The sequence below is a fragment of the Tarenaya hassleriana genome, unplaced genomic scaffold, assembly GCF_000463585.1.
Source record: "Tarenaya hassleriana unplaced genomic scaffold, ASM46358v1 Cleome512, whole genome shotgun sequence".
In the NCBI taxonomy this organism is placed as follows: domain Eukaryota; kingdom Viridiplantae; phylum Streptophyta; class Magnoliopsida; order Brassicales; family Cleomaceae; genus Tarenaya; species Tarenaya hassleriana.
In genome coordinates this window covers 26,712-45,522 of record NW_010967819.1, presented here as the reverse complement: position 1 = coordinate 45,522, position 18,811 = coordinate 26,712, and the positions used below count along the sequence as shown (strand labels likewise).

The 18,811-nt window shown below is 34.3% G+C and overlaps 3 protein-coding genes across 3 annotated transcripts in view; 1 reads left to right on the top strand and 2 right to left on the bottom strand.

Annotated features, from left to right (window-relative positions):
- Positions 1–1,785, bottom strand: part of LOC104827559 (VAN3-binding protein-like) — a 3,987-nt gene extending 2,202 nt beyond the window's left edge. The window contains exons 1-3 of the mRNA XM_010560736.2: positions 1,399–1,785; positions 823–933; positions 7–84 (exon numbers count right to left, since the gene is read on the bottom strand). Of these exons, the coding sequence (XP_010559038.1) occupies positions 7–84; positions 823–933; positions 1,399–1,722 (513 nt within the window). The 5' untranslated portion in view covers positions 1,723–1,785. The remainder of the gene's footprint in view (positions 1–6; positions 85–822; positions 934–1,398) is intronic.
- A 4,392-nt stretch (positions 1,786–6,177) lies between these two features.
- On the bottom strand, positions 6,178–7,400 carry LOC104827557. Its single transcript, XM_010560735.1, has 6 exons — positions 7,361–7,400; positions 7,102–7,245; positions 6,927–7,013; positions 6,680–6,805; positions 6,485–6,580; positions 6,178–6,366 (listed from the first exon to the last, which is right to left on the bottom strand). The coding sequence occupies exons 1-6, from the start codon at positions 7,398–7,400 to the stop codon at positions 6,284–6,286; spliced, it is 576 nt and encodes a 191-aa protein (XP_010559037.1). The 3' UTR covers positions 6,178–6,283.
- Positions 7,401–12,043: 4,643 nt separating this feature from the next.
- LOC104827553 (protein IQ-DOMAIN 14-like) lies at positions 12,044–13,950 on the top strand. The gene is made up of 4 exons (XM_010560731.2): positions 12,044–12,611; positions 12,698–12,940; positions 13,041–13,646; positions 13,747–13,950. The coding sequence occupies exons 1-4, from the start codon at positions 12,261–12,263 to the stop codon at positions 13,762–13,764; spliced, it is 1,218 nt and encodes a 405-aa protein (XP_010559033.1). The 5' UTR covers positions 12,044–12,260; the 3' UTR covers positions 13,765–13,950.
- Positions 13,951–18,811: the final 4,861 nt, after the last annotated feature.

The window sequence follows — 18,811 nt, the reverse complement described above, 5'->3', positions numbered from 1 at the left end:
GGTGGCGGTGATGGGCCCCGGAGTCGCCGCCGTTGTACGGAGCTGGGAAATCTGGTTCAGTGTGTTGTTTGCTCGGCAAAATTGCTGCGTTTTTTATGTTCATAAGAATCCGTCGGGCCAAATTAATTCATCCCCAAAGAGAGAAAAAATGATCCAAAATTGCCAGACATCAAAACGCCATACGAAAACGTGTCGCGATGCAAAAGGCTGAAATCGATCGTCATGGGTTCTCTGATAGTTAGCTAAATTTGGTAAATTACCACAAATGGTTAAACAATTACGCAAAATCTAATCAAGGAAATTCTTGGGGGAGAGTGATGAACAAGACAAGACAAAAGTAAAGTAAAGTCGCTTCCTTTAGACCAAAGGGACTTCGATGTCCACTAGATAATATGTTTTTAGAAAATTTTAATATGAATTCCCATCCCCTAATGGCTAAAATCAGAATGCTAACAAAAATTATAAATTTTTATGTAAAAAAAAACGGGAGAGTCATTGGAGACGGTGGAGAATGAGAACAAAAACACAAGATATTATGATATCTGGGTTTTGGTTGGATAAAGAGAAAGCCACTGAGATTCGTGTGTTTCTTCCATTCTCTCACTTTTTTTTTCGCCATTTTTCATGTACCCAGTTGTCAGTGTCGCAGTCACGCAGTAAAATTTTTTAAAAAAAATCACAGAGATGGAAACGCAGAACCCGATTATGTATCATTAAAGTTGGCTGGCCGACCCAGATCATCTCCGGCGAGTTTCTCGCCGGAATCAGTAAACTTCCGGCAAGACAACCAACAAATACACTGACAGAAAGCGACAATTGTACCTTAATGTCGTCGACTTCCGGCGGAGAAACAGGAGGACTGTCGGTCAAGGAACCATTGAGAGGACCACTGCTGTGAGAGAGCCGACCTGATGTTCTTGGAGACACTTCTTGCTGCAGAAATTTAAAATAATTTTTTTTTTTAAAAAAAAAAGAGATTTGTAAGTTTTTTTTAATCCCTCACAAGAAAAAAACTCCAAAATTTTGTGATTATCAAAGGGCCCAGAGAAAAAAAAGAATGTTCAGATGTATAAAGAGGTTAAAGAACAAGAGAAAGAATCGTTTTATTTATGATTCATAATTATAATAATTGCGCGTGGAATCATCTTTTGTTTAACCTCACTGATAAATCTTGAACAAGATATATCGGATGAGATCGTAATGACCCATAACCCATTTGGAAATCCCAACGACCTCAAAACTCCAGAAAATCAAGAACATCAAAGACAAAACCCAGATTAAGTTTTGTCATTATCCCATAAAAAAAATGCTTCGTTTTGTCCGCAAATGCTCTGTTTTGTCCGAAACCGCTCTGTTCTCACAAAAAGAAAAGAAAGAAAAGGAAGAGAGAATACTCACAGACTGAGACAAGATACGTTCCATAACCATCTGAGAAGTCTCGGAGGTGGCGAAGGAGAAAGGGTTGCCGGAGACTGCGACGGCGTTCTCCTCCGTGTCACCGCCTGAGATGGCGGCTTCCTCTTCCAGTATGACCCTGCCGCCGGAGGTTTTCGAGAGGAGGAGCTGAGTCGCCGGAGGATGCGACGGCGGAATCAAAGCCTTGGAGACTTCAACCGCCGACACGCTCCATGAGCGGGAAAGAAACTCCATCGGCTCTTGCGGCGTCTCCAGCGGCCAGAAAACCGGGTCCGGCCGCCATGTCTCGAGCACGGCTTTCTCCATATTGTCTGTGTCTCAGAGAGAGAGAGAGAGAGAGAGAGAGAGACGCGGTGGAGATGGTGATGGAAGTGAAGGTCGTCAAATGGCTGCGATTTATAGAGTGAAGGATTGATCTTTTTTATTTAAAAGAGACAAAAAGAAAAATCAGTAAAATTTATTAATTTTAATCCAAATTCATTTACATCAAATTTCGTTTGATTTATTATTCCGAACACGTTACAAGGAACCCGCATTTCATTGTTGTTATTCCGAACACTGTCCACTTATGTTGTAATAAATAATTGCCTTATAAAACGCATAATCATAAGAACAATAACACGTGGAAATATAACATTAATGCCATATGGTCGACGTCGTTTTGCAATTTTGTTTCTGAAGGGTGGTGGTGACACACTGCATAAATGAGAAGGGGTCCTCGGTTTTCATACTTATTCTCCACACCACCAACTCCATATTTAATATATATGTTAATTGGTCAAATCGAATTTTACATATGATCAGTCCAACATTTTATATTTTAATTTGAATTACAAAATAAACGTTTTAGATATTAATATATACCTTTTGCATGCACTATTTTGTTTTGTTTAACAAAATAGTGCATGGAACTTATTGCTTAGTTTTTTCTAAAAAAAAATATAATTTCATTTCAAAGGAAAAAGAATAATCATTTATTTGCAGTAAACACTAAATTTCAATTGTTATTTTCATACAGGTTAACATTCGTATATACTTTAATTATAAAAAAAGATATATAGTTATGAATTGGAACGATATATTGAAAAGATAAATTAATGAACCGGTTTCGAGATGGGATTGTTTAAAGCCTATGTAAACATAAATAAATCGATATATTTTTAGTGGAGATCTATATATAATATCCAATTTTTTAAATAGAAAAGAACATATCCAAAGTTCGTACCCACGTAAATTCCAAGTGATCCAAAATCTCTTTGGATCCGATATTAAAATAATAATATTTAATCGGTTTTATTTAATTTTGTAAATAATATATAATATCAGGTGGTTCCGAGGAATCCATGGACGTCTCTTCGATTTTCATAACTAAAGCGGCCGCAAGCTCATGATTTGTGACGGTCCCATCAATTGCATTTGCACTCTCCTCTTTTTCTTCATTTAAATAATAAAATATAAATTGTTTGAATCCAAAATATAACCATACTATATAAAATTATCTTTTTTTCTAACATGTTTTTTTACGGAGAAAATTGTTATAGCACCAATGATCTAACATATATATAACTTTATAGAATACACACACACATATATATATATATAGCCTTACATTTAAAATGAAAAGAAGTGTAAATTTTGTAGAGAAAATTGTCTGGATATCTCAAAATCCTGAATATCACTAAAACTAGGCTTAATAATTTAAATTAACAGTATTCATTCTATTTTTTATTTTTAATAAACATTTTAACCTTAATGTTAGTATAATTTCTTTAATAAACTTTTTTAGATACACACCCAAACTAGTATATATATATATATATATATATATATATATATTTGCCAAATGAAAATATTAAGTAAAGGTATATGATGTGAAGATATCATTTTCGAGTCATTAAATGGGGGAGACATGAGATTAGAGAAATGAAAATGAAATGGATTGAATTTTTGGTTAGGCGGATGGGTGAAGGTGTTTGGTACGTAGGGCATGCATGATCATCTCTTTAATTATCATCATTAAAAGCTTCGATAATACCTGGGACCTTAAATTTATTGCTCTATCCGATTTGAATAAGCACATAGCTATAATCAATAAATTTATTACCATACCAAGATATAACAATTACATGGTATATCTAATTAATAAACACGTAATATTTTTCTATGTGAAATATGACAAAAATATGTGTATATGAACGCAAGTTCAATGACATGGATTGGCCCTAATTCTGGATTAGTTTGGATTTCGGGCCAGGACATTTGCTTACTAATTTTTTTTTTTGCAAATTTACAATCGTATTTGCGAAGTAGTATCAGAGTCCTCACAAAACACTTTGACGCTCGTACGTGCAAGGAACCGAAAAGAAGACAATGAGTTTTAACGAGTTTGGTTACCGAACGATGCTCGGACCTACATCTCGGCCGGACGGTATTGAGAATCTACTAGAAGAGGGGAAGAGAACCATCGGAACCAAGTACAGACGGTGCTCCACAAATCGGAGACTCGCCCAAACCAGAACAGTCCTGAAATCACCAAGAGAAGACACACAAGGCCTTTACCGACCCTTACCTCGACCCACCTTTAGCGGTCGCCGCCGGTTCGAGCTTCACCGTCGTCGGGAAACTCCTCTGCTTCCGCAGTCTCTCTTCTTTCTCTCTGATTTCCCTTTCGCTCTACCTGCCTCGAGCCACGCGCATCGTCATATCGAATAATCAAAGTGCATTAGGGTATTAACCCTAAAGATCCGAAACTCGTCGTTTCGACCAATGAGCTGAGTTCCTTTTTCCGCCAAATAGACCGGTAAACCCAACAGTATTATATGGATGAGTAAACATATCATGCTAATAGTATGATTAATTAGCTACGTTTAGATTGTTCGGTGGTAAGATAATATACAAAATATATTTTTATCTTAGATACCGTGAATTTTCGGATTTAAAAAAAGTATTATAATAATGACATCTACATACACTGTTGACGAATGAAAAGCCGTGTAGTGTATCAAAGATTCCTTCTTCATCGGCCACACAAAAAGGTTGAACCCCTACAATCTCTAATATGGTTTTTCAACATTTTGATTTGAATTTTAATTTGAAAATTCAAATTATGTGTAAATTGTATAATCATATAAATAAATTTGCATTTACTAGAAAATGCGAAATTATTTCAACCTTATTTAAATGTGTTTATATTTCCTAAAAATTATTAAACAACAATCATTTTTATTAAAATTAAAAAAAATATTTTTTAATAAAGATTCCCAAATCCATGGATACTAGATTAAATTTTAAATTTTTATATCCAAAACAGTTGGACGCAATTTTTTTGTAATCTCAAATTTTATGATTTATTTTTATAAGTTTCCAACTATATGGATCTTATCCCAAAGTTTGTATTTGTCGATATGGTATGGTATAATTTATACAGTTTTTAATTTAAAAAGATTCGGTCAATATTAAAATAATATGATTGGAATGTGTAAATAAATTCGCATATAGGTACCAAATGTGAGTGGGCGACAAGAAGTCCCTAGTGTTTGGACAAAAACGAATTCCCACTCTTATCCAAGATTATATTATTCCCCCACACGATCGGCTTATTCTTGAAAACAATCAATGAAAAATATGATTGGAATCTTTGATTAAAAAATCATAATACAAGATTAAAGTATACCACCATCTAATATATCTTTATTTTATAATAGATTAACTCACATTCATTACAAATTAAAAATAAACAGGAGAGCTTCTAAGATATGTTATGCTAATTGTGTAAATATTATTTATATTAAAATTCCTCTCTATAGGATTATTTTTCATACATTATAGAATATAAAGATTACGACTAAGACAATTCACGTCGTCAAGAAAGATCATTAGTATTTTTAGTATTATTTATTATTTTCTAAATATATCTGATTTTTTCGTTATAAAATATCGTAAATTAGACATAATTTTCTGTAAAAAATTAAAAAACATTTTTTTGTATGCTATATTGTATTTAAATTTGTTTTTTTGGTAATAAATATTTTCAATTATATATATATATATATATGTATATATTGCAATCTTCCTTAATCCTTTAGCGTTCAAATGAATATAATCATTAAATAATAATGAGAGAGAGCTATACAAAATAGTCAGTTCATAACAAAAGAAGACAAGACGACAATGATGAAACGTTTGTAGGAATTTGCACAAATCAGTGTAAATTTTACTCAGCTAAATTTCGGTGTAACATCCGACGATGTTTCCAGCTTCAACTTCCAATGCCACTTTCTTTGGTTTACGTGAAATTAATTTCTTTTTTTTTAAAATATGGATAAATTATCAGAAAATATGAATCATATAAAAAAAAACTTACATATTAATACATGAAAAAAGCTTCATGAAAATAGCAATCTGAAATAGAAATAGACGATTGTGTATAAGTAGATATTTAAATATTTTTATTTCTAAAATTCGGGTATTCATAATTCTCGAACTCGAATTCCCATGAAAAGTTAGAATATATACATATATAACGGACGAAATAGACATCTTCACAAAGATTTTGGGTTTTTTTTTTTTTCTTTCTAAATGAATATAAATGATAAAAAGGGGAAAATCATTGTTATTAGGCCGTAACTTTGTTGGGCCTTAAATTTTGGGCCTCCGAATTGAAATGTTCCGTCTCCTCCGAATTAAATTTTGGGCCCTTAGTTTTAAATTGGGCCGTGACATTTTTTATTTTCAAATTGGCCCATAATTCATCACTTGAAATATATATCAGAAGCCGCTCCTGGAGGATTATATATTTGTAACAAGGACAAGGACATAACAAGGTACGATGCAATAATCAACTGATATTGTAAAAAAAAAAAAAGCTCTACAGTAACATCAATGAGCCAACATAGAGACATATTATCATCATCCACAAGAACGGAGTTCTACTTCGATCCAATCTCGTTGCTGCAGGAAAAAAAAAAAATAAATGTTTTCAGATGGGCCCAAATCTAAGTTGAATCTTAATATATGATATTTTATTTTCAAAAAATTTCATATTTAAACTTGGGTTAATGGGTCTGACCTTGACTTTTGCTGCTATCAGCCAAGGCAGGCGGAGGAGAAGCAGAATTGTTGAATAGAGGAATCCCAAGATTCACACAGTCCATTCCAAATGCACCTATTCAAAAACATCACCGTTCCAAAAAAAAAATGTAATATTTTTCGAAATATATAAATAGAAATATCAGTTGTTATATGTATGGCAAGAGTTCTTTACATTGTCTGAAGCAAGGAAATGCAGAAACGTTGAGGAGATTGCTGTAGCCTTGTTGGCATTCACAGGTGTACGTGAATGGAGAAGTCGTGTTGCATGAGCCGCCTCCACAGTCGGTCCAATGGCATGCTAGTAGTAGTTTTATATATAACATGATCCATAACAATGTTAGATGATATATACATATATATATATATATAATACAGATTTGTTAGGGGGTGATATAGATTTAAGTTAAATGATTTCTTACGGTCGATGAATGAACCGTTCTTGGGTTTGGTCGGTTTCAGCTCTTCTGCAGGAGAAGGTGCTTCACCACAGGCGAAATCCATAGTACCTGAAAGATCGATGTCAGTGGCACAGAGGGAGAGAGAGAGAAAGAGAGAGATTACAGAGAGAGAGAGAGAGAGAGAGAGAGAGATTACAGTTGGGGATGATGCATGGGAGAAACTTGAGGTGATGATCGATCTGCTTCCAACCAGATTCACATTCACATTCGAACATAAAAGTGCTGTTCGAAGATGGCTTGCATCCCCCTTTCCCGCATTCCACTTGTTTACACACATCATCTTCATTCACAACCCCAAAAAAAAAATTCAAATTCAAATTCAAAAAACGAGTCACGGGATATTAAGAAGGAGCGTCAAATTCAAAATTTGAACACGACCGTTCAACGAAGATTACTGTTTTTCCCCTTCCTCCCCCCTTCAAAATCCAATTTCATAGAAAGCAGAATTTCTGAAAGAGATTACAGTTGGGGATGATGCATGGGAGAAACTTGAGGTGATGATCGATCTGCTTCCAACCAGATTCACATTCACATTCGAACATAAAAGTGCTGTTCGAAGATGGCTTGCATTCCCCTTTCCCGCATTCCACTTGTTTACACACATCATCTTCATTCACACACACAAAAAAAAATCAAATTCAAATTCAAAAACGACTCACGGGATATTAAGAAGGAGCATCAAATTCAAAATTTGAACACGACCCTTCAACGAAGATTACTGTTTTTTCCCCTTCCTTCCCCCTTCAAAATCCAATTTCATAGAAAGCAGAATTTCTGAGGAGAACCAGAGTTTTATATACACAACCCATCAGATAAAATTGAATTTTCTCCATCATCCAATGAATAAAAACCATACTTTTTTTACTAAATAGATCCTCGTGCGAGCGCTACGTCATTTGAGACCAGAGGTATGACTGAACCGTAAGATCAAAAATCAAATTTTGAGAGGAACCCATTGGAGAACATCAGATTTCTAGCATACCCACTCGACTAAAATATAAAAAAGAAACAAAAACTAATGACCCAACCAATTGAAGAACATAACGAAAAGAGGAAGACAAACCGAAGATAGGAGAGAGAATGGGGGACAAGAAGTCAGATGCGGCTGTCTTCTGGTACATGAGAAGCAATACTGCCAGAATCCAGAGTAATGTTCTTACAGACGCCATATCATCCATCTCCTCGACCCCCCCCTGCCACTACCAAATCCAAGATTCCAAGAAAGAGAGAGAGGGAGTTTTTAGTGTTCGACGGGTTTTTGTTTCCGAGAAATCAAATGGAAACAAGATGGGTTCTCTTCTTTTTCGGTGATTTATATTGGGCTGTTTTTTTTTCTTTTTCGGTTTTTTTTTGTTGGTAGGAGTTGAGATGTAAACATGGTGGAGTAAATAGTACAGTGATGGATGGAGATGGACTTCTGGTTTGGGATTTTGGAGGGGTTGTTGTTAGTTGAAAATCATATTTATTGTGTTTAAAAATGAAATATCCCTTTATATTACGGTTTTTTTGTCATAAAAAACGAGAAATTATAAAGATCTAATCTTTATCAAAGAGTGTAAATTTTAATGATGAAAATATTTATTAAATTAATATGTTACATGTCTTTATATATTTTAAAATTTGTGTAAAATTCTAAAACTACTCTTTTCATTAAACAAAAAAACAAAAAAAAAATAATTGAGAGAAAAATTATGTCCTGATTGGATAATGAGGAGGTAGGATCAAAAATTCTAAATTTGATAATTAATGATAATAAATGACGTTACCTAAAAGTCTTTCAAAAGTCTACGATATCGTTATTCATTTGAATATTCCTACGAATCAGCTGCAGTAAATTTTTATTTTTATTTTACTGGGTCTCTGAATATCGATATCACATTTTATATCGTTATATTGAAAAGAGTCCTTGTATAAAATTTCCTCTCTTTTTTTTTTTTTGCCATGTATATCTCCATCAGAGAATCGACAATTTAATTACTTAATATTAGGGCTGGGCGTTTCGGTTCGGTTCTTCGGAACCGGACCGAACCGAACCGTTAAACCCTAAACTCTAAACCCTAGTACCATTTTTAGAGAACCGAATTTTTTCGGAACCGAACCGAACCGATCCGAATTTTAAAAATCCCGAAAAACCGAATATTTTTAAAGAAAATCTACCATTTTTTTAATAAAACCCGGAACCGAACCGAACCGATACCGAACCGAACCGAATACAATAAAAAATCTGATTGGTACCTATTTTTGTAAAACCGAAAAAACCGAACCGATTCATTTCGTCCCGAACCCGAACCGTTTCCCGAAACGTCCACCCCTACTTATTTATATGATATTTACATAGTTTAAACTCTAGTTTCTATATTTTAGGGATTCAAATTAGCTACTGGATTATCGGGAGAAAATGGTAACAAAATGTTTCCGAATGAACTTATATTTATAAACGAATGTATGGCACATAAGCTTGAACAATTTTTTTTTTATGAATTGCTGAATTTCGTTATATGCGGACTGCCGACCTCGTGTGTGTGTATATATATATATATTAGTCAAACTATTCAGATTTTATAATATTGATGCCTCATGTCATGTAAGAATGGTCAAACAAGAGTAGTTCAACTGTGACCGACCATGAACATACATATATATATATATATGTATGTATATATATACAGTAATTCAGATCCTGTTACAATGTGATAACAGCTCCAAATTTTTTCTGTTTCATAAATTTTGGTACGTGACGGTAACAAACATAACGATTCTGATTATTTTTTTTTTTTGGGTGCTAACGATTAATTTTAACAACCTTTGTATTTATTTTTGTTTTTATTTAGTTACGGTGTTTTTGTGGTTGGCCCAAATATTGTGCTACTCATTTCTATGGCAGGCCCGCTAATAAAACTGCAAGCCCATTTCTAAAATATAAAATATAGGCCCACATTTATATACCTTTGCACCTCGGCCCATCTATTCCACGTTTATTTTCGTCTTATAGACTTGTTTGTTTAAAAAATTTATATCGTATTCGATTTTTATATTGACTTTTGGTTCGGTACGAATTTTTTCAGTTTTTTTTTTAAGATTTTGTTTAAAACATTCAAATTTTGCAACATACGAATTCTTCTTCTTCTTCTTATTATTATTATATTAATATTATTATTACTATTGAAGATAAACTATAAATACAATCATTTAAAACCTCTTAATAACTCATTTAATGGGGGTAAATTTGAATTCTCAGCTGGTAAATGTGACACCTTTTAAATTTCATATTTTTTTTCTCAAGCAAAACAATAGGAAAAAAAAATAGAAATTAAACAATTAAATTATTTTCATGCAAGGAATTCAAAGAAAATCGAAAACATAATATTTTTTCAGTTTGTAAAATATAACATCACTTTAAATTCATCAAAATAAAAAATAATAATAATAATAGAAAAGTCTCCAACACACATCGAAGGGGATGCTTCCATGCATCAAACATGATGGACCTGGTCAAGATAGTATAACACTCCATGTGACTGCCAGCTATACACAAACACCGACACTTACATATATACGTGTGTATATACATATGAGTGTGTGTATATAATATACCTATTTATTTGGGGGAAAAATAATACTACGAGCTTATATTGTACATGATGACAAAATCTCCATAATTAGAGGGAATCGAAATTAATCAATGCACTAATCAGTAATCACTAATCAGCAATATGACAGTCACAGAGAGGCTGCCGTTTCATAATTATTTATTTGTACGGTACACTCCAATTTGATCTTTTTTTAAATTTATTTAGCATTTTGAAGACACTCTTAATCATATTTATGTTTTGTTCAGATCCGATAACTGTAAATAAGGAATTACGTTTACCACTATGAAAAGGGCTTTGGCTAATAAACAAATATTTTTTTTTATCCCATTGACTATTTGTTAATTTTATAGATTTTTGAATTTTAAAGTTTCATTTTACTTTGTATTTTCGATTTATCATTTGATTCATTTCATTATGTAATTGGACCGACTGAATTATATCGTGATGCAGTATTGATATCGGGCATTAGATGCAATTAAGTTAACTGTCTGCCACACCAACTTGTTCAAACCCTAAACGGTAACGATCCATGAAGGCACCCCACATCATTGTCTTCAGAAGTCTGCAATTAATTGGCCCCATAGCATTATAAAACTTTGGTCTAGTGCATGTGAATTATATTTATTAGAATTTGAACGAAAAGTTATAATAAGATGACTTGTTTTATACAAATTTTAACAACAAAAGAAAAAAAAAAGATGACTTGTTTTAGGGTTTTAGTATCGGGGCATGCCCTACACTTTGGAGGGTGGACACGTGGGTCGGGTCAGATATAAAAACATGAATTATTTTTAGTTATTAATTTATGAAAATTATAGTATGTGATCAAACGCATAACTACATGCAGAAGACATATGTGATATATATATATATAGAAAACCAATATATATATATATATATATATATATATTGTGTAAAATGGGAAAATGACTGCTATATATGGTTATGGTCAAAACCTATAATACAGGGAACCCCCCGACCGGCGACCCATATGGCATTTTTTTTTTGTCATTTAATATTCTGTTCCACGCACACACTATAAGTCTATAAGCATCATTTTCTCATAAGTTTCTATATGACCATCCAATCATGCTTAATTGTTTATTCTAATAACTTGTTATATTGTATATGTATATATATATGTTGCATATATACTCTAAAATATTCCATGTTCTACTATAATCCACAAGCATCCATGATAAGAAAACAATATGGTAAGATCATGATAAAGTATTTTTCACGTATTCTGCATGTTCTTGACCCGTTTTCACATGGCTCTCTGATATTTCCCCATCTCACATATAAGCCAAACGGTCCACCCAAATTTACCAAACTGCCCTCCACAACTCACATATATATATTCAACAATTTATGATTATCCACAAATATGACTGGATATTTAAAAAAAATAAATAAATAAATAATATTAAGTGGAGATGGTAGTCAAGGAAGATCGTGGTGGAACATATGGTGTTAGGCTGTCCAAAAAGAGACAGTTAAAGAGTTGCAGGACATTGTCTTAAAACAAGAATGGTACTCTCTGTACCTCTGAAAGCTACTTCTCATTAACCGACAATCTCTTCAAACACCTGTCTCCTTCTTCCTCTTCTTCCTCACTGTAATGTAACAGTCCTGATCTTCTCTGTTAATGGGGCTTTGCTTGCTCTAGAAGGGAGTTTTTTTATTCTTGGATAAGGAAAGAATGGGGAAGACAAGCAAATGGCTTCGCAGTTTCTTGATCGGAAAAAAAGATCACAGAGTGAAAGAGAAGGGGACGAGTCCAAGCGAGAGTATTTCTCCGGCGACTCCTAAGGAGAAACGGCGATGGAGTTTCAGACGTTCCTCGGCCACGGCTCCGGCCAATTCCAGCCCGAGAGATTCTGCCGTGGAGGCCAAACCACAGCAGCCACCGCCACCGCCACCACAGACGGTGGTTACGGTGGTGGAGAGTGAGGACGAGCAGAAGAAACACTCTCTCACCATGGCTGCAGCCACGGTGGTGGTGGAAGAGATCGCGGCCATGAAAATTCAGGCGTATTTCCGCTCCTACTTGGTAAAAAATCCGGCTAAGTTCCAACCATTTCGATGAATTCTGATATATTCAGAGGGTTAAGACTATTTTTTGTATTTTGGATGCAGGCGAGGAAGGCGTTAAGAGCGTTAAAAGGAATAGTGAAGTTGCAGGCTCTTGCGAGAGGGCATCTGGTGAGGAAACAAGCCACGGCTACGCTCCGTTGCATGCAGGCTTTGATCACATTACAGGCTAAGGCTCTTGAACAAAGGATCCGTATGATCGAAGACCCAAAACCCTCCATTCCGAGATCATCAACTCACGGGAATTCATCTCAAGAAACCCGAATCAAGAACAGTTACCATTACCATGTACGTACCAAAATCTCGCCCTCGAAAACCATGGGCAGATTTGTAGAGTTCTTGGCTTTAATCCTCCGTTTCTCGATTGATTCTCTCTCTGTCTCTGCAGGAGAAAGACAGAGTTCTTGAGGAGAACATCAAGACTGTCGAGATAGACGACGACATTCAATCTAAGCAATACTCTCCAGCTCCTTCAGCCATAACCGAGATGAGTCCCCGGGCCTATAGCGGTTATTTCGAGGATTACAACTTCACCACAGCTCAGAGCAGTCCTCAGTGCTTCAGATTCAAAGGAGATTATTACAAGAGAGATTCCTTGTCTTCGTATGATTACCCTCTGTTCCCAAACTATATGGCGAATACCGAGTCTTCTCGGGCAAAGACGAGGTCTCAGAGCGCTCCCAAACAAAGGCCACCTGAACTATACGAGCGTCAGCCGAGTGGACGGAGAAGGGTTTCCATGGAAGGTCCAAGAAATGGCATCCCGAGAGCGGTAAGGATGCAGAGATCGTCGTCTCATGTGGGTTCGACTGTGATGGCCAAAGATCATCATCATCATCATCATCATCATCATCATCATCATCAGCTTCAGTACTATCCATGGATGGGGATTAAGCTCGACAGATCTAACGTCTCCCTTAAGGAAAGCGAATGTGGATCGAGCAGTACGGTTATGACAAACATAAACTACTGCAGATCTATGGTTGGAAGCGATGTGAGTGGAGTTTAGATAGTTACTTGTTGTCCAAGAAACGTGGAATCCTTGTGGAGATTCTATAAGCTAATGTCTTGGTTGTTGTTTTCTTCCCCTGCAGGTTCATGGAAACAAGTAGTGAGTGATTTAGAATCAAGAGTGGCTTAAAAGATTCGCTTCGGATCAGACATTAGCATGAAACATAAGACTTTGGGGTTTATGAAAATAGCATCGGACAAATAATTTCAAGTTGAAGATTTGAACAAATAACTTCCCTGTCAGGATATTGAATTTTGTTCTTGAAGCCTTCTTCTTCTGCTTTATATTTATTTTTCTTTTGTTTAATATTCATTTTTCTTTTGTTTTTTTATCCTACGATTACGTAGAAAACTAAAATGTAGAAATAAAATAAGACAAATAGAAAGGAACGAAATTACTTTTATTGCTACATCTCTTCTTTTTCTGGTTTCATTACAATGAAAATAACTCACATATTTATAGGAAAATTAACAAATAAAATAAAAGAAAATATAGATATAACGGAAATAAATATGATTCACAATATTTAACATAATATTGTGTTCCTCTAAAATCTAGATTTTCCTCCAATCACATATTCATTTTCCTATTTCAACATTCTCCCTCAAGATTGATTTTGAAAGAATGCAAAAATCAATCTTGAAAAGATAATGCGATAAAAATCCATAGACATTTCCATTGTCTTTTGAAAAATCCATAAACACAAAATTTAGTTCTTTTAGAGAATATTACCCATGTTCAAATCAATTCGCTTAACTTTGAAGTTCTACCTTTAACTCTTTTTGTCATAGCACCTCGCTTGATCTTAGAGTTTTTAGGTTTGACTTCTTTTTGTCACAGGACCTCGTTTGATTTTGGGATTTTTACTTCTATTTGAACGATTTGGATATATGAACATCCAAAACTAAAAAAAAAAGAAGAGATTGAGAAAAAAAAAAGATATAGAGCAGATCGAACCAGACTCTGATACCATGTAGAAAACTAAAATGCATAAATAAAATAAGACAAATAAAAAGGAACAGAATTACTTTTATTGCTACATCTCTTCTTTTTCTGGTTTCATTACAATGAAAATAACTCACATATTTATAGAAAAATTAACAAATAAAATAAAAGAAAATATAGATATAACGGAAATAAATATGATTCACAATATTTAACATAATATTGTGTTCCTCCAAAATCTAGATTTTCCTCCAATCACATATTCATTTTCCTACTTCAACATATTCTAAGCTTTTCCTTTTTTTATTGGTTCGATAGAAATTCATGCATATGTTTGGTTCGTATCGATTTATCATTATTCAAAATAAACCATTACATTCAATCACAATCTTATAATATATTATAAATATCTAAAACATAGAAATCAAATCAATTCTATGATAATGTTTTGAAATATTCTTAATCGAGAATATTCTTCATATTTCTTATATATATACATATATTTCAAAATATTATTGTGAGGTTTGTGTAGAATATAGATTTGTGTTGAATATTATTGTGAGGTTTTTGTTATTCAAAAATTAGAATTATGGTATTTATAAAAATAAAATAAAATATTAATTATCAAATAGAGAAAAAAAGAAATCAAATATATTTTAGAATAATTTTTTATAGTAGAAAAAATAATATAAATTTTCTAATAATTGCATAAGTTGGAGAAGACTAAAAAACCAGAAAACGCCGATCATCTAATTTTTCATCTAATTTCAAAAGGCAAAAACAAAACGTTCAATTGACATAATGGTCAAACATTGGTTTAAAACTATATAGGGTCATTATAGGATATAATACATGGTTATAAAACTTATAAATTTAATCATCATTTATTCATTGACGAGGTTTAGATAGCTACCAACATGATATCTTATATATTACACGTCATAATAAAATAAAATATGTCTTCATTTTTATTTATAATACGAGTAATAAATAGGCACAAATTACTCAAAATTCGCCAAACCGCTAGACCTTTCCTCATATGCGAACTAGAGAATGGTGAGAAATGTATGTTTTGGTTGGATCCTTGGCTGCCTCAGGGACCACTCACATGACAAGGTTCTTTTTGGTATCATCATTTCGAGTCTCTATTTGTTGGTTTCATCAATTAGAGCCTCTTTAAGTGAGACTTTTCTCTTATTCTAGGTATTGAACTTTTATGTAACTTTTGAGACTAAAGGGTGGTTATTTAAAGCTTTTCTTTTGTAAGAAATATCATACATATATAAAATTTTACCGTTTAAAAAAAACCTGTGTTTTTTCTTATCTATTTTAAGATGTTTTTTATCGTTGGTTTATTCTATTTGTTTATATAGATTGTAAGTAATACGTAAAGTTTTTTGATATTAGTTCAATAAAAATAATATTTTGGTAACGAATTATCATATGACCCTTAGTCCACAGATCATTACGAATTAGAATATAACGTTAAGTCTTGATATGGATATTTGATATATAATATATACGAGCCCGAAATGAAAAAATAAAAAATAAATTTTTAGAGATTTTTATTCCACGGCATAAAAGATTAATTGATAAAAACAAAATATGAAATCATAGTATTGAATAAGACATAACTATTTTAAGAGAGTTAAAATAAAATAATTTTAGTATAAACAGCACAAAAAACAATAGCAAGTAGAGAAATACAGAAACGTAATTCAACATAAATTAAATCAATTATTTCCAAAGTTGTTAGAAACAATTGGAAGAATAATAAAAGCCAAAGTATTGGAAAAAAACAAAAAAATCAGGCTAAAACTAGAACCGAAATAAAATGAACCGAAATACCTGTAACAGCTGTTTATAATACTAAACTTGTAAAAAGATATTACTATTCATGGAAGAAAGACAAATCACATATGCATATATAAATATCCCTTGTCGTGACTCATTTGTGAAAATAAATAAATAAAAACTAAGATTTTTTAAAAGAAAAAAAAGAAAAAAGGAATGGAGGGCAAAACAATGATAGCTATTGTAGGGTTGATGATGATGATGAGTGTGTTGATAGGGCAAGCTTCTGCAGGATTTGGAGAATGTTATGAAGATTGTTTCAACGGATGTATGCAAAGACCCAACGCAGGATGTGTTCTTCCTTGTGTTAGTGAGTGTTGGTACCAAACTAATCGGAATGGCGCCGATCGTGCTTCACCTCCAAGATCTGTCCGGTCATTGTGATTCTATCACTGCCTTTGTATCTTATTTGGGATAAAAATATCATGCTGATACTGTCAAAGAAAAGGGTTGCCTCAAAAATTCGTCGAAGGTGTTTGGAAGGACGTCCCATATTTACCCGAAACAATTTCCTTTATCATGTAAAATGAAAAAAATGTTATCATTACATCATTATTTGCCAATCTTGAAAATTTTTTATTTTTATATAAGAGAACAAAACTGATTAAAAAATAATCTCACCTTTCTCATAATTCATATAAATAAGGAATAAATACAAGTAGTTTGATGCTAAAAAAAATTGTTAAATAAGAATTGTATTAAAACTAAAAACTGGAAAACTCCTTGATGCAACATTTAATATCCAAATAACTCTATTAATTATCTACCAACATGATATCTTATATATTACACGTCATAATAAAATAAAATATGTCTTCATTTTTATTTATAATACGAGTAATAAATAGGCACAAATTACTCAAAATTCGCCAAACCGCTAGACCTTTCCTCATATGCGAACTAGAGAATGGTGAGAAATGTATGTTTTGGTTGGATCCTTGGCTGCCTCGGAGAGAGAGAGAGGACTGCACGGAGAGAGAGTTTACCGAAGAAGAGAGAGAGCGTTTTTTTAATTTCAAAAAGTTAGGTATTTTTTTAATCGAAAAGTAATGGTCCTTTTGGTCTTTCATTTAAAATTCAGGGATATATATGTCTTTACTCCATTTCAGATTTTATTTTTTTTAGATTTATTTTTTGGCGCATCCGGCAGACGACGACTTGAGAGAGGCAGCATCATGTACGGGATTTACGTTTTGGTTTGCGAGACTTGTATTTCCCACATTTTGTACGGTTAAATTATAACTATTCGGACATGTGTTATTTTGCGATATTGATCGCCTGTTGTATTTTCCGCTGCTTACTCTGATTTGATTTAAAAATGTTTTTGGATTTCGTATTTCCGCTTCCGCCAAATTGTTGTTTTATTTTATATCGTCCATGTGGCACAGCCCGTATACTGTACACGGGTTACGGGTGTCACAACGAATGGTATCAGAGCCGGTACTCTCCCAGTACGGTGTGGCTCGAGGACGAACCAGGCGGAAGCTGGTGGGCCTGTGACAACCCAGAGTACCGTAGGAGGGCGGGGAGTGATCGCCGGTGCAGAGGCACGGACAAGGGGCGGCTACTGACGAGCTTCTGGGTAGGGGGTACAGGGATGAATCGAACACACCGGAATGAGAGAGATCCGAGGGCTGCATAGGTATGGGACTATGCAGTCTAAGATAACATAAAAATAAATTAGTTGGGCTACTCATAGCAACAAGGTGCACCTACCTTTTTGGTTGACTATCGCGAGAGAACTCCAAAGTTAAGCGTGCTGGCTCTGGAGCAATCTCAGGATGGGTGACCTACTGGGAAGTGTCTCGGTATGCGTGCGAGTGAGGACAAAACAGGCTGAAAGGTATCGGGTTGCTGTGTGAGGGCAGTTTCGACAATTCGTAGCGGCCTCGGGTCGTTACAGATGGTATCAGAGCCACGTTCTTTTCTTGGGAAGGAATCGTGCTCATTACCCCACGATTTTCTACAAAAAAAAATGTTTTCAAACCATGTCCGAAGAAAATCCTCTTGTCCGAGGTCCGTACATTGATGATGCCGCATCGGTCATCAGTTGCTAAACTGTCTTAATGTGGTGCAGTGAAATGGCGCCACGACGTGCTAGGCTTGCAGCGAGGGCTGACGACATTCCCGATCAGGCTCCACCGCCTAACCCGGGAGATGAGAGCTGGAGGGCCGAGTTTCGGCAGTTCCAGGAGCCCATACCTATACAACCCTCGGATCTCTTTCATTCCGGTGTGTTCGATTCATCCCTGTCCCCCCTCCCCAGAAGCTCGTCAGTAGCCGCCCCTTGTCCGTGCCTCTGCACCGGCGATCACTCCCCGCCCTCCTACGGTACTCTGGGTTGTCAC